Source organism: Nerophis ophidion, linkage group LG01, assembly GCF_033978795.1.
Source record: "Nerophis ophidion isolate RoL-2023_Sa linkage group LG01, RoL_Noph_v1.0, whole genome shotgun sequence".
NCBI classification, from domain to species: Eukaryota; Metazoa; Chordata; class Actinopteri; order Syngnathiformes; family Syngnathidae; genus Nerophis; species Nerophis ophidion.
The window spans coordinates 50,790,867-50,805,225 of NC_084611.1; the positions used below are offsets into that span (position 1 = coordinate 50,790,867).

The window sequence follows — 14,359 nt, forward strand, 5'->3', positions numbered from 1 at the left end:
TTCAAATCATTTTTTCACTTGCAAAATAGTTTTTATTCTCGAGAATCGTTTTTTTAAATGAAGAAAAAAAACTTTTTTTTTTTACTTGCAGAATTATTAATTGTAGAAAATACTTGTTCTACTTTTATTTACTTGCAGAAAAAGAAAATATTCTCCAGAATCGTATTTTTGATTGACGAAAGTATTTTTTTTATTTGCAATTGTTGTTACTTGTATAAAACATTTTTTTTAAATGAATCAAATTATCTTTTTATTTGGATGGATGGATCGCAGAAAATAGTCTTTATACTTGCTAATTGTCTTTTCATTAAATAAAAGAGTTTTTATACCTGCAACTCATTTTTTGGTGGGGCGGGGGATTATTTATTTGCTAATATTTTATTTATTTGCAGAAAATTGTTTTTAATTTTGAAAATTGCTTTTCTACTTTCTAATAATTTTTTTTACTTGAAGAAAATAGTTTTTTTATACCTGCAAATCGCTTTTCTGATTAAATAAAACTGTTTTCGTATTTTCAAATATTTTATTTATTTATTTATTTTTAACATGTCTTTTATTGGCATAAAATTGTTTTTATTTTTGAAAATTGCTTTTCTATTTGCTAAGTTTTTTTTACCTGAAGAAATTTGTTTTTTATACTTGCAAATCGGTTTTCTGATTAAATAAAACTGTTTTCATATTTGCAAATATTTTATTTTTATTGTTTTGAAAAAAATATTTTATGTGTTTTATTGGAGTAAAATTGTTTTTATTTTTGAAAATTGCTTTTCTACTTGCTAATGATTTTTTTTTTACTTGAAGAAAATTGATTTTTATATTTGCAAATCGCTTTTCTGATTAAATAAAACTGTTTTCATATTTGCACATTTTTTTTATTGGATTTTTTGGGGAAAAAAATTTGATTGATTTTTAATTTGCATTAAATTGTTTTTATTTATTTTTTTAATGTTTTATTGAAAGAAAAAAAATAGTTGCATAAAATGTTTTCTGTACCTGCAAATTGCTTTTTAATTAAAGAAAATAATTTTTAGTTGCAAATTTTTCAGCGTAAAAATATTTTAGCAGTCCGGCGTGTTGACAGACATGAATGATACCTTCTTGCACAAATCTCACCTGACTTGACTGCACATCACGCCGCGGCGACGTCGTGGCCGTCCGCGCATGCGCACTGTCGCCGAGCGGTGACTAGACATTCGGTCATAAGCGCGGCGGCGCCGCTGGAGAAGAAAAAGAAGGAGGAGAGTCCGTCCATGGCATCGACCGTCGAACACGTCATCGCTTGAACGCCAAACGCGGTGAGTGTCATTATTCTCGGTGGTGACGTCAACCCCCAAAAACCCACGAAGGTGCGCGGACGTCCGTGCAGGATGTCAGCGTGTCGGTGCAGGTGCAGGTGGGTCAGCCGCCATTGCCCAGCACACTATATGCATCATTATTATTATTATGATTATTAATATTATTAGGTGTGCGGTACAGCTGTGCTAATGCGTGGGTGATACACGACGTCACGTGATCACCTCTTCAGTCTATTTTTTTTTTTGATGCAATTTTTGAGACGGTCCCCCCCCCCCCACAGATCCTGCAGACATGTCCACCCCCGACCCCTCCATGGGAGGCAACCCTCGCCCGGGTCCGTCCCCAGGGCCAGGTCCCTCTCCCGGAGCCATGCTGGGCCCCAGCCCTGGTCCCTCGCCCGCGGGCTCCTCCCACAGCATGATGGGACCCAGCCCCGGACCCCCGTCCTCCGGACTCCCTCAGCCGGGGCCGTCTGGGTACGGCCAGGACAACATGCACGCCATGCACAAGGTCAGAACTGCTGCAAGTACTACGAAGTACTACTAAGTACTGCACAGGTGTCAAAGTCGAGGCTCGGAAGCCGAGTGTTGCCCACCACATCTTTTTATGTGGCCCTCGAGAGCCTAGGGGACTTTTTTTAATTTAAAGATAATAATACACAAAAACCCCATAAAAAGTGTAATAAAAGGGTTTAATTTTACGTGAAAAAGGTTCAATGTTGACACTAGATAACACAAAGCTGTTTGTTTCTTAAAAACTGTTCAAAATTTTTAATTCTCCACTACTTTAAAATGAAAATAAATTAGTAATTTTATTGCTCTTTATTCATTAGTAGGGGTGTCAAAACAAAAAGGTTTTCTAGTTAGTCGCGATTCTTATTTGTAACAATGTTTAATCAAATAAAAATATTTTAAAAATTATGTATTTTTTATTTTTTTCCGGGTTAATCACAATTCTAGTTTTTAACAATTTTAAATCGATTAAAAATTTAAAAAAATTGGTAACATTTTTTTTTTTTTTTTTTTTTTTTTTTACATTTCCGAGTTCATCCATCCATCCATCCATCCATCTTCTTCCGCTTATCCGAGGTCGGGTCACGGGGGCAGCAGCCTAAGCAGGGAAGCCCAGACTTCCCTCTCCCCAGCCACTTCGTCTAGCTCTTCCCGTTGGGATCTCGAGGCATTCCCAGGCCAGCTGGGAGACATAGTCTTCCAAACGTGTCCTGGGTCTTCCCCGTGGCCTCTTACCGGTTGGACGTGCCCTAAACACCTCCCTCGGGAGGCTTTCGGGTGGCATACTGACCAGATGCCCGAACCACCTCATCTGGCTCCTCTTGATGTGGAGGAGCAGCGGCTTTACTCTGAGCTCCTCCTGGATGGCAGAACTTCTCACCCTATCTCTAAGGGAGAGCCCCGCCACCTGGCGGAGGAAACTAATTTCGGCCGCTTGTACCCGTGATCTTATCCTTTCGGATAAGATCCTCACCTATGGTCATGAGCCAAAGCTCATGACCATAGGTGAGGATGGGAACGTAGATCGACCGGTAAATTGAGAGCTTTGCCTTCTGGCTCAGCTCCTTCTTCACCACAACGGATCGGTACAACGTCCGCATTACTGAAGACGCTGCACCGAGCCGCCTGTCGATCTCACGATCCACTCTTCCCCCACTCGTGAACAAGACTCCTAGGTACTTGAACTCCTCCACTTGGGGCAGGGTCTCCTCCCCAACCCGGAGATGGCACTCCACCCTTTTCCGGGAGAGAACCATGGATTCGGACTTGGAGGTGCTGATTCTCATTCCGGTCCTTTCACACTCGGCTACGAACCGATCCAGTGAGAGCTGAAGATCCCGGCCAGATGAAGCCATCAGGACCACATCATCTGCAAAAAGCAGAGACCTAATCCCACGGCCACCAAACCGGAACCCCTCAACGCCTTGGCTACGCCTAGAAATTTTGTCCATATAAGTTATGAACAGAATCGGTGACAAAGGACAGCCTTGGTGGAGTCCAACCATCACTGGAAATGTGTCCGACTTACTGCCGGCAATGCAGACCAAGCTCTGACACTGATCGTAAAGGGAGCGGACCGCCGCAATAAGACAGTCCGATACTCCATACTCACAGGACTTCCCGAGGGACACGGTCAAATGCCTTCTCCAAGTCCACAAAACACGTGTAGACTGGTTTGGCAAACTCCCATGCACCCTCAAGAACCCTGCCGAGAGTATAGAGCTGGTCCACAGTTCCACGACCAGGACGAAAACCACACTGTTCCTCCTGAATCCGAGGTTCGACTATCCGGCGTAGCCTCCTCTCCAGTACACCTGAATAAACCTTACCGGGGAGGTTGAGGAGTGTGATCCCACGATAGTTGGAACACACCCTCCTGTCCCCCTTCTTAAAGAGAGGGACCACCACCCCGGTCTGCCAATCCAGAGGTACCGCCCCCGATGTCCACGCGATGCTGCAGAGTCTTTTCAACCAAGACAGGCCCACAGCATCCAGAGCCTCAAGGAATTCCGGGCGGATCTCATCCACCCCTGGGGCCTTGCCACCGAGTAGCTTTTTAACTACCTCGGCAACCTCAGCCCCAGAAATAGGAGAGCCCACCACAGATTCCCCAGGCACTGCTTCCTCATAGGAAGACGTGTTGGTGGGATTGAGGAGGTCTTCGAAGTATTCCTTCCACCTATCCACAACATCTGCAGTTGAGGTCAGCAGATCACCATCCGCACCATACACGGTCTTGACAGTGTACTGCTTCCCCTTCCTGAGGCGGCGGATGGTGGTCCAGAATCGCTTCGAAGCCGTCGGAAGTCGTTTTCCATGGCTTCCCAGAACTCCTCCCATGTCCAAGTTTTTGTCTCTGCGACCGCTAAAGCTGCACACCGCTTGGCCTGTCGGTACCTGTCCACTGCCTCCGGAGCCAAAAGAACCCGATAGGACTCTTTCTTTAGCTTGACGGCCTCCCTCACCGCTGGTGTCCACCAAAGGGTTCTGGGATTACCGCAACGACAGGCACACCAACAACCTTGCGGCCACAGCTCCAATCAGCTGCCTCGACAATAGAGGTGCGAAACATGGTCCACTCGGACTTAATGTCCCGCACCTCCCTCGTGACATGTTCAAAGTTCTTCCGGAGGTGGGAATTGAAACTCTCTCTGACAGGAGACTCTGCCAGACGTTCCCAGCAGACCCTCACGATGCGCTTGGGCCTTCCAGGTCTGTCCGGCATCCTCTCCCACCATTGCAGCCAACTCACCACCAGGTGGTGATTGGTAGAAAGCTCCGCCCTCTCTTCACCCGAGTGTCCAAAACATGAGGCCGCAAATCCGATGACACAACTACAAGGTCGATCATGGAACTGCGGCCTAGGGTGTCCTGGTGCCAAGTGCACATATGGACACCCTTATGTTTGAACATGGTGTTTGTTATGGACAATCCATGACGAGCACAAAAGTCCAATAACAAAACACCACTCGGGTTCAGATCCGGGCGGGAATTCTTCCCAATCACGCCTCTCCAGGTTTCACTGTCGTTGCCAACATGAGCGTTGAAGTCCCCCAGCAGAACAAGGGAATCACCCGGGGGAGGCACTTTCCAGTACTCCCTCGAGTGTACCCAAAAAGGGTGGGTACTCTGAACTGTTGTTTGGTGCGTAAGCACAAACAACAGTCAGGACCCCCCCCCCCCCACCCCCCCCACCCGAAGGCGGAGGGAGACTACCCTTTCGTCCACTGGGTTGAACTCCAACGTGTAGGCTTTGAGCCGGGGGGAAACAAGAATTGCCACCCCAGCCCGTCGCCTCTCACTGCCGGCAACGCCAGAGTGGAAGAGAGTCCAGACCCTCTCAAGAGAAGTGGTTCCAGAGCCCGTGCTGTGCGTCGAAGTGAGTCCGACTACATCCAGCCGGAATTTCTTTACTTCACGCATTAGCTCAGGCTCGTTACCCCCCAGTGAGGTGAAATTCAGGGCTCCAATTCTCTCGAAGCCCTTGTCGATTTATACCACAACAACAATATTCAGGGAGTGCCATAATGGCACTGCCTTTAGCGCCCCCTGCATCCTGATCTGTCAGCGTGCAAGTCCAATTGTATGTTGCATTTGGCCATGCCAGACGCATGTGAGTTATTGCAAGATATATTTGATCAACAGCTACACAGGTCACACTGAGGGTGACTGTGAAAAAAAAAAACTTTTAACACTGTTACAAATATGTGCCAGACTGTGAACCCACACCAAACAAGAATGACAAACACATTTTGAGACAACATCCGCATCGTAACACAACATAAACACAACAGAACAATTACCCAGAATCCCATGCTGCCCCAACTCTTCCGCGCTGCAATATACACACCCCCGCTACTACCAACCCCCCACGCCCCCACCCTCCCTACTTGTGTCGGTTGATGTGTTGTATATTGTAGCCCGGGAGAGTTAGGGCTGCAAGTTGCTCTGGGTATTTGTTCTCTTGTGTTTGAATTGTGTTAGGGTGCGGAAATTCTCCCAAAAAGGGTTTGTCATTCTTGTTTGGTGTGGGTTCACAGTGTGGCGCATATTTGTAACAGTGTTAAAGTTGTTTATACGGCCACCCTCAGTGTGACCTGTATGGTTGTTGACCAAGTACGCCTTGCAGTCACTTACGTTGTTCTGCACAAGACTCACACATGTTGCGGAGCCGGCACGTAGGTTCTGTGACGTAAAAGCGTATGCAATGACATGTAGTGGTGCAGTGGTCCTCTTTTAGGGGGTGTGTGTACCCATGGAGGTACTTGAAGGTATGCCAAGGGACAAGTGAGATTTATTAAACACATTCTAAAAAATAGCAGCAAATCATAAATCCTATATAAATATGGTTATTAAATAATAATTCAATGAAATATGAATGTAAGTTCATAAACTGTGAATAAATAATACAACATTCAGTGCTGACAGCTAGACTTTTTATGGACATGTTCCATAAATATTGATGTTAAAGATTTTTTTTTTGTAAAGAAATGTTTAGAATGAAGTTGATGAATCCAGATGGATCTCTATTACAATCCCCAAATAGGGCACTTTAACTTGATGATTACTTCTATGTGTAGACATCTTTATTTATAATTGAATCACTTGTTTATTTTTCAACAAGTTTTTTGGTTATTTTTGTATCTTTTTTTTCCAAATACTTCAAGAAAGACCACTACAAATGAGCAATATTTTGCACTCTTATACAATTTAATAAATCAGAAACTGATGACATGGTGCTGTATTTTACTTCTTTAGCTCTTTTTTTGCAAACGAAAATGCTTTGCTCTGATTAGGGGGTACTTGAATTAAAAAAAAGGTTCACAGGGGGTACATCACTGAAAAAAGGTTGAGAACCACTGTTGTAGAGGACTTTAAAGGCAGTGCAGTCACGTCAGCCCTTGATAATGTCGGCCGGGTGAAAATTGGGACAAATTCGGGAGAATGGTTGCACTGGTAGATTGTCGGGAGGTGCACTGAAATTCGGGAGTCTCCCGGAAAAATCGTGAGGGTTGGCAAGTATGTTGCTAGGGCGGGAAAGCCATTCATAGAAGGTGAATTTAGTAAAAAGTGCATGTCAGATGTTTTAAGAAATCTTTTCTTGCCGCCCAGCCTCACCCAGTTTCTGCATCCAGTGGCCCCCAGGTAAATTGAGTTATAGACCCCTGATGTTGATGTTCTATATCTGCTCTACACACTTACTTTAGTGTTGGATACTTTTCTTGTTGCCTTATTTCTATTTTACTTTATTACATTTTTGAGTAGAATTTTATTTCTACAAAAACAGTTTTTATTTTAAGTAAGTCCGGGGCCACTTTTTTAAAAATTTTATTCAGAAATACTAATACAAAAAAATCCCATAAAAAGTGTGATAAAAGAGCAAATTTTACGTGAAAAAGTTGCTATGTTGACACTAAATAACACAAAACGGGCTTGTAAGCTGTTTCTTTCTTAAAAATTGCTTAAAAAAATACTAATAATTAAAATAAATGTTGGTATGTATTGTTGCACCCAGTTGCTTAACATCAGGGGTTGTAAACATTTTTGTTACAAATAAGAATTGAGATTAACTCTGGGGGGGGGGGGGGGGAAAGATAAATACAAAAAAATGTTTTTAATCAATTTTAATTTTAATTTACAAACAACTTTTCCACTATTCAAATAGTCACATTAAATAAAATAAAAAATCTTACTCTTATTGTATAATTAGTCGGGGTGTCAAAACAAAAGGATTTAGAAGTTATTCATGATTCTTATTTGTAATGATTCTTAATTGATTAAAAATAATAAAAAATTTATTTAAAAAAAAATAAAAAAATTATATATAGTTAATCACGATTCTTATTTGTAACATTTATTAATCGATTAAAAAGAATCAAAGATCGATTCAAAAAAGAAAAAAATATGTTTTATTTTTTCTGAGTTAATAAAGATTCTTATTTGTAAGTATTCTTAATCGATTAAAAAGAAACAAAAATCGATAATAAAAAAAATTGTGTTTTCATTTTTTTCCAGTTAATCACGATTCGTATTTGTAATGATTCTTAATCGATTAAAAAGAATAACAAATCAATTAAAGAAAAGAAAAAACTTTTTTTTTTTTTCTATTAATCAGGATTCTTATAACAATTCTTAATCGATTAAAAAGTATGAAAAATCGATTAAAAAATGAAAACAAAACATTGTTTTTAATGAAAAAAATATGTTTTCAAGTTAATCTCTAATCTTATTTTTAACCATTCTTAATTGATTAAAAATAATCAGTAATCGATTAAAATAAAAGCAAATATTAAAAAAAAATAATTTGGGGTTAATAAGCATTTTTATTTAGAACAATTCTTAATCGATTAAAAAGAATCAAAAATCAATAAAAAAAAAAGAAAAAAACTTTTTCAAATTTTATTTTATTTTTCTAATAAATCAGGATTCTTATAATGATTCTTTATCGATTATAAAGAATCAGAAATCGTTTAAAATGAAAGGAAATACTAAAAAATTTTTCGGGTTGATCACGATTCTTATTTGTCAAAATTCTTAATCGATGAAAAATAATCAAAAATGGATTAAGAAAAAGTATATATATATATATATATATATATATATATATATATATATATATATATATATATATATATATATATATATATATATATATATATATATGTATATATATATATATATATATATATATATATATATGTATATATATATATATATATATATATATGTATATATATATATATATATATATATATATATGTATATATGTATATATATATATATATATATTCTTTTTTTCTGGGTTGAAAACCATTCTCATTTAGAAAAATTCTTAATCCATTAAAAATAATCAAAAATCAATAAAAATTAATAGAATTCTATTTCTTAGCTCCCGGATTTGATGATTCTTTGAGCGCCATTGTTTCAAAACCAGCAGTTTTTTCACCACTGGTTTCTGCATCCAGGTGAGGAGTGACAGGGAGAAAAGTTTTGTATCGCCTGGAGAGAAGCATCAGGACCCCCACTCGTCTTTTTCTCACATTTTTGTCGGAAACAATATTTAACAAGGCAGTAAAACGGCCGATCAGACAAAACGTCAGTCATCGTGGGGGCGGCATAGCTCGGCTGGTATAGCGGCCGTGCCAGCAATTTGAGGGTTCTGGGTTCGATCCCCGCTCCCAAGCCATCCTAGTCACTGCTCTTGTGTCTTTGGGCAAGACACTTCACCCACCTGCTCCCAGTGCCAGCCACACTGCTTTAAATGTAACTTAGTCACTAGAGAAAAGCTTTATATAAATATGAGTCACAATTGTTTTAATTATATTGTAAAACTTACAAACGTTGCTTGGAGTGATGAATGAAGAATCCATACGAGTAAAATCACTTTGGACGTCTACAAGACGTGTACTTCTGGTTGAAAGCTCCAAACTAAAGGGTAATGCACCACCTGCAGTCAGTGAACTCGTTTAAAAGATGGCGCCATAGCAAATTTTGCATTATGGCTGTCAGCGAAGAAAAATCCATAAATTAACCGCACCATTTTATAAGCTGCCAGGTTCAAAGAGTAGGAAAAATGTGTCTTTTAGTCAGGAATTTGCGGTATTTGCGTACATTTGCATATGTCTGAAGTGTCCCGTTGTGTTTCCAGCCAATGGAGGCCATGCATGACAAGAGTTTGAGCGAGGAGGCGCGCTTCAGTCAGATGAAAGGAATGTCGGTGAGAGCGGGCGGGCACAGCGGTATGGCCCCCCCACCCAGTCCTCTGGACCAGCACTCACAAGGTCGGCAAATCATGCGCTTCCATTTGCTCCTGATGTCCGTGTCCCGGTCTCCAACATGTCTCCGTGTCCTTCAGGCTATCACTCCCCATTAGGCGGCTCGGACCATTCCAGTCCTGTCCCTTCAAACGGTCCCCCATCCGGACCTCTACTTCCATCCTCTTCCTCATCTTCCTCTTCCATCGGCCCCGGTTCTGGATCCACACCATTGGAAGGACCCAGTGGAGACCAGCACACCCTGGGCCCCAACAACCGCCCTGGAACACTCGGAAGTGCAGGGCCCGGTCCCAGTCCCGGACCGAGTCTGAGCTCCACTGTCCCCAGCCTCGTGGCAGGCCTTGAATCGTCCAGTGGCCTCTCCGGACCCGGAGGTCCCGGGGCCCCCGGGGGTCCCACTCCTTTCAACCAGAGCCAGCTGCACCAACTGAGAGCTCAGATCATGGCCTACAAGATGCTGGCCCGAGGTCAGCCTCTGCCGGACCACCTCCAGATGGCTGTGCAAGGGAAAAGGCCCATGCCCGGGATGCAGCAGCCCATGCAGAGCTTGGCCCCGGGAGGCGGACCACCAGGACCGATGGGTTCCGGCTACGGCCGAGCTCATGGTGAGTCGGGGCTCCCAATCTTCTTTTAATACAAAAAACTGAATTCAACCCTAAAAACAACTGTTCCTTCTAGGAATGATGGGTCCCAATATGCCCCCACCGGGCCCGTCAGGGAGTTTAGCTGGGATGCAAGGACAAAACCACAACGGACCAAAGTCTTGGCCTGAAGGTTCGGCTGTTTAAATTCATAAAACTAACGTGATACCAAAAAGGTGAACACATACTGCATTTTTTTCAGCAAGCTGCTGAGGTAGTGACCAGCATGTCTGTGATCTTTTTTTATTATTTAGTTTTATTTTATTTCATTCATTATTCTTATGTTTTATTTTTTTAACATTATTATAGTAATTATTTTTATATTTTTTTATATTTTTCCTCTCCCTGAGGGGGAGGATTCGACCGGGCAGTTGCTGGATATTTTACCTCCGTTGTTGAGGTCCCTGCATGTGGGGTGGTTCCCGTGGCCCTGTGCTGGGTGGTCCTTTGGCGGCCGACTTGGGCGTGGTGGTCTGGGTCGGGCCCAGCTGTGCTCTCCGGAGGCAGGGGGTAGGGGGTTTAGGCTCGTGTGGGCCTGGTTGCTGGTGGGGCAGGGGCGTTCTTCCCGTCCGGTTGCGGGGAGTATCTGGGCCGCCTTTCTGTCCGCGTGGGGTGTGGTCCCTCGCTGGCTGTCCCTTGCTTTTCCTGTGCCTTGTCCTCTGCCAGCCTGCTTGTCTCTGGAGTAGACTTAATAGATGTGAGGTCTGTGATTTGGTCCAAGTTTCAAGTCTTGATTGCATCACTTTGTCCCAGGTCCCATGGTGAACGCGGCAGCTCCGTCCAACGCCCCCCAAAAACTGATCCCTCCTCAACCTACAGGCCGACCCTCCCCCGCTCCACCCTCCGTCCCCCCCGCCGCCTCCCCCGTCATGCCTCCGCAGACCCAGTCCCCCAGCCAGCCGGCGCAGCCCCCGACCATGATGTCTTACCACGGCAAGCAGAGCCGCATCACCCCCATTCAGAAACCCTGCGGTCTGGACCCGTTGGAGATCCTGCAGGAGCGGGAGTACAGGTATCGGCATCTTCCAGTCTCACTGGGAATCCTCCTAGAGAACTGTGACGTGTGATCACCTCGCTGCAGGTTACAGGCGCGCATCACTCATCGCATCATGGAGCTGGAGAACCTGCCGGGCTCCCTGGCCGGAGACTTACGCACCAAAGCCACCATCGAACTCAAAGCTCTGCGGCTCCTCAACTTCCAGAGACAAGTAAACGCCAACACTTTTCAACGCTGCTCCTTCGAGTTTGTAACGCTCTGTGTGCGCCCGCCAAGCTGCGACAGGAAGTGGTGGTGTGCATGCGTCGTGACACGGCCCTGGAGACAGCCCTGGACGCCAAGGCCTACAAACGCAGCAAACGACAGAGCCTACGAGAGGCACGCATCACCGAGAAACTGGAGAAGCAGCAAAAGATCGAACAGGAGCGCAAACGCAGACAAAAACATCAGGTTTGATTTTCTTGTCACTCCCTCTTTATATCCAAACTTTCATCAATCAAGATATTTTTATTGGAATTTTACAACTTTATTTATATGACAATTTTTTCCTGTTAGTACAACGTTTTACTTACTTTTTATTGACTAAATATACAATTATTTTCATAAAATTACACATCTACATACTTTTTTCTTGACTAAATATACAATTATTTTCATAAAATTACAACTTTTTACATTTTTATTGACTAAGTATAGAATTACTTGTTTTAAAATTACAACTTTTTATTTTCTTTTATATTGACTAAATATAAAATTACTTTCATAAAACCACAAATTTTTGCTTAGTTTTTTTATTGACTAAAACAATGTTTATAAAATTACAACTTTTAACTTTTTTATTTTTAAATATACGATATATTTTTTAGATAATTACAACCTTTTTACTTCCTTTTTTTTGAGTAAATTACAACTTTTTACTTACTTTTTATATACTAAATATAACATTATTTTCATAAAATTACAACTTTTTACTTTCATTTTTATTCACTAAATATACAATTATTTTCATTGAATTATAGCTATTTACTTACTTTTATTGACTAAATATAAAATTATTTTCATAAAATTACAACTTTTTTATTGAGTAAAAATACAATTATTTTCATAAAATTACCACTTTTTTATTGCTTTTTTATTGACTAAATATACAATTATTTTCATAAAATTACAACTTTTAAATTTTTTATTGACTAATTATAAAATTATTTTCATGAAATTACAACTTTTTTATTGAGTAAAAGTACAATTATTTTCATAAAATTACAACTTTTTCATTGCTTTTTTATTGACTAAATATACAATTATTTTCATAAAATTACAACTTTTAAATTTTTTATTGACTAAATATAAAATTATTTTCATAATTAGAACTTTTTACATACTTTTTTACTAAATATAAAGTAATTTTCACAAAATTACAACTTTTTATTGACTAAATATACAATTATTTTCATAAAATTACAGCTTTTTACAAACTTTTTTATTAACTAAATATAAAATTATTTTAATAAAATTACAACCTTTTTATTGACTAAATATACAATTATTTTCATAAAATTACAACTTTTATTTTTTTATTGACTAAATATAAAATTATTTTCATAAAATTACAACTTGTTACTTACTTTTTTATTGAATAAATCTAAAATTATTTTCATAATTATAACTTTATACATACTTTTTTATTAACTAAATATAAAATTATTTTCATAAAATTACAACTTTTTTATTGTCTAAATATACAGTTATTTTCAAAAAATTACAAATTTTTACTGAGTTTTTTATAGACTAAATATGAAATTATTTTCATCAAATTACAACTTTTTACCCACTGTTTTATTGACTAAATATAAAATTACAACTTTTAAGAAAATTTTATTGACTAAATATACAATTATTTTTATAAAATTACAACTTTTTACATACTTTTTTATTGACTAAATATAAAATGTAAAACTTTTTTACTTACTTTTTTATTGACTAAATATAAACTACTATTACAAGACTTTATTTCTCCCAAAATGAAGACAATGTTCTCTTATTTATTGTTTATTCAATATTTTGAACATATACAGTAGAAAGGTCAGACTTATTAGCCTTCAGGTAATTTAAGAAGAACTCAAAATTCAGGTAATTCTATGCTAAATAGAAAAAAAAAAAATAATAATAATTCCTTTTTTTGTATCATTACAACATTATACTCTGAAATTCATGACTTAATTCTCCTAAAATTGTGTATAATTTATTTTAAAACTTTTTAAGTTTTTATTCATGTAAAAATTAATATTTATCATCATAAAATTATGGCTATTTTCTCCAAAAATGAAGACTTTTTTCTTTTACTATTATGTTTCTTCTCAATATAAAGACCATTACTAGATGTGTGCTTTGTGTTGATGTTAGTATCAATTATAACTGACCGTTGATTATATATTATATGATATCATTGTGTTATATAATATATATTAAATATAAATCTGTTATTGATTTGATCCCCTTATTTGAAGTAAATACAATACTAGTGTTGGTCAATGTTGTGACTGTAGGAGTACCTGAACAGCATCTTGCAGCATGCCAAAGACTTCAAGGAGTACCATCGCTCCATCACGGGCAAACTCCAGAAACTGACCAAAGCCGTGGCCACGTACCACGCCAACACAGAGCGGGAGCAGAAGAAGGAGAATGAGCGCATCGAGAAGGAGCGCATGAGGAGACTAATGGTAACATCTTTACACGCACCTTGGAGACGGTCCTCCTCACATGCCGGCGTCCCCCCAGGCCGAGGACGAGGAAGGCTACCGCAAACTGATCGACCAGAAGAAGGACAAGCGCTTGGCCTACCTGCTGCAGCAGACCGACGAGTATGTGGCCAACCTCACCGAGCTGGTCCGAGCGCACAAGGCGGCACAGGCCCTCAAGGAGAAGAAGAAGAAGAAAAAGAAGAAAAAGAAGGTATGAAGATGTGTCCACATTAGGGCTGTCCAAACTATTTGACTTGAGGGCATGTGTGTATATGTGTGTATGTACATATATATGTATATACACACACACACACACATATTTACACATATTATATAAATATATATATATACACACATATATACACATGTATAAATCAGTACATATATGTATATACAT

At 39.8% G+C, this 14,359-nt stretch overlaps 1 protein-coding gene across 2 annotated transcripts in view; it reads left to right on the forward strand.

Moving 5' to 3' along the window:
- The first annotated feature begins 1,164 nt into the window (after nt 1–1,164).
- Nucleotides 1,165–14,359, forward strand: part of LOC133556443 (transcription activator BRG1-like) — a 78,787-nt gene continuing 65,592 nt past the window's right edge. For both annotated transcript variants that reach the window (XM_061906368.1, XM_061906376.1), the window contains exons 1-10: nt 1,165–1,295; nt 1,577–1,806; nt 9,457–9,589; nt 9,664–10,188; nt 10,262–10,357; nt 10,978–11,236; nt 11,306–11,432; nt 11,498–11,671; nt 13,768–13,941; nt 14,000–14,173. In XM_061906368.1, coding sequence (XP_061762352.1) covers nt 1,588–1,806; nt 9,457–9,589; nt 9,664–10,188; nt 10,262–10,357; nt 10,978–11,236; nt 11,306–11,432; nt 11,498–11,671; nt 13,768–13,941; nt 14,000–14,173 — 1,881 coding nt within the window. In that variant the 5' untranslated portion in view covers nt 1,165–1,295; nt 1,577–1,587. The remainder of the gene's footprint in view (nt 1,296–1,576; nt 1,807–9,456; nt 9,590–9,663; nt 10,189–10,261; nt 10,358–10,977; nt 11,237–11,305; nt 11,433–11,497; nt 11,672–13,767; nt 13,942–13,999; nt 14,174–14,359) is intronic.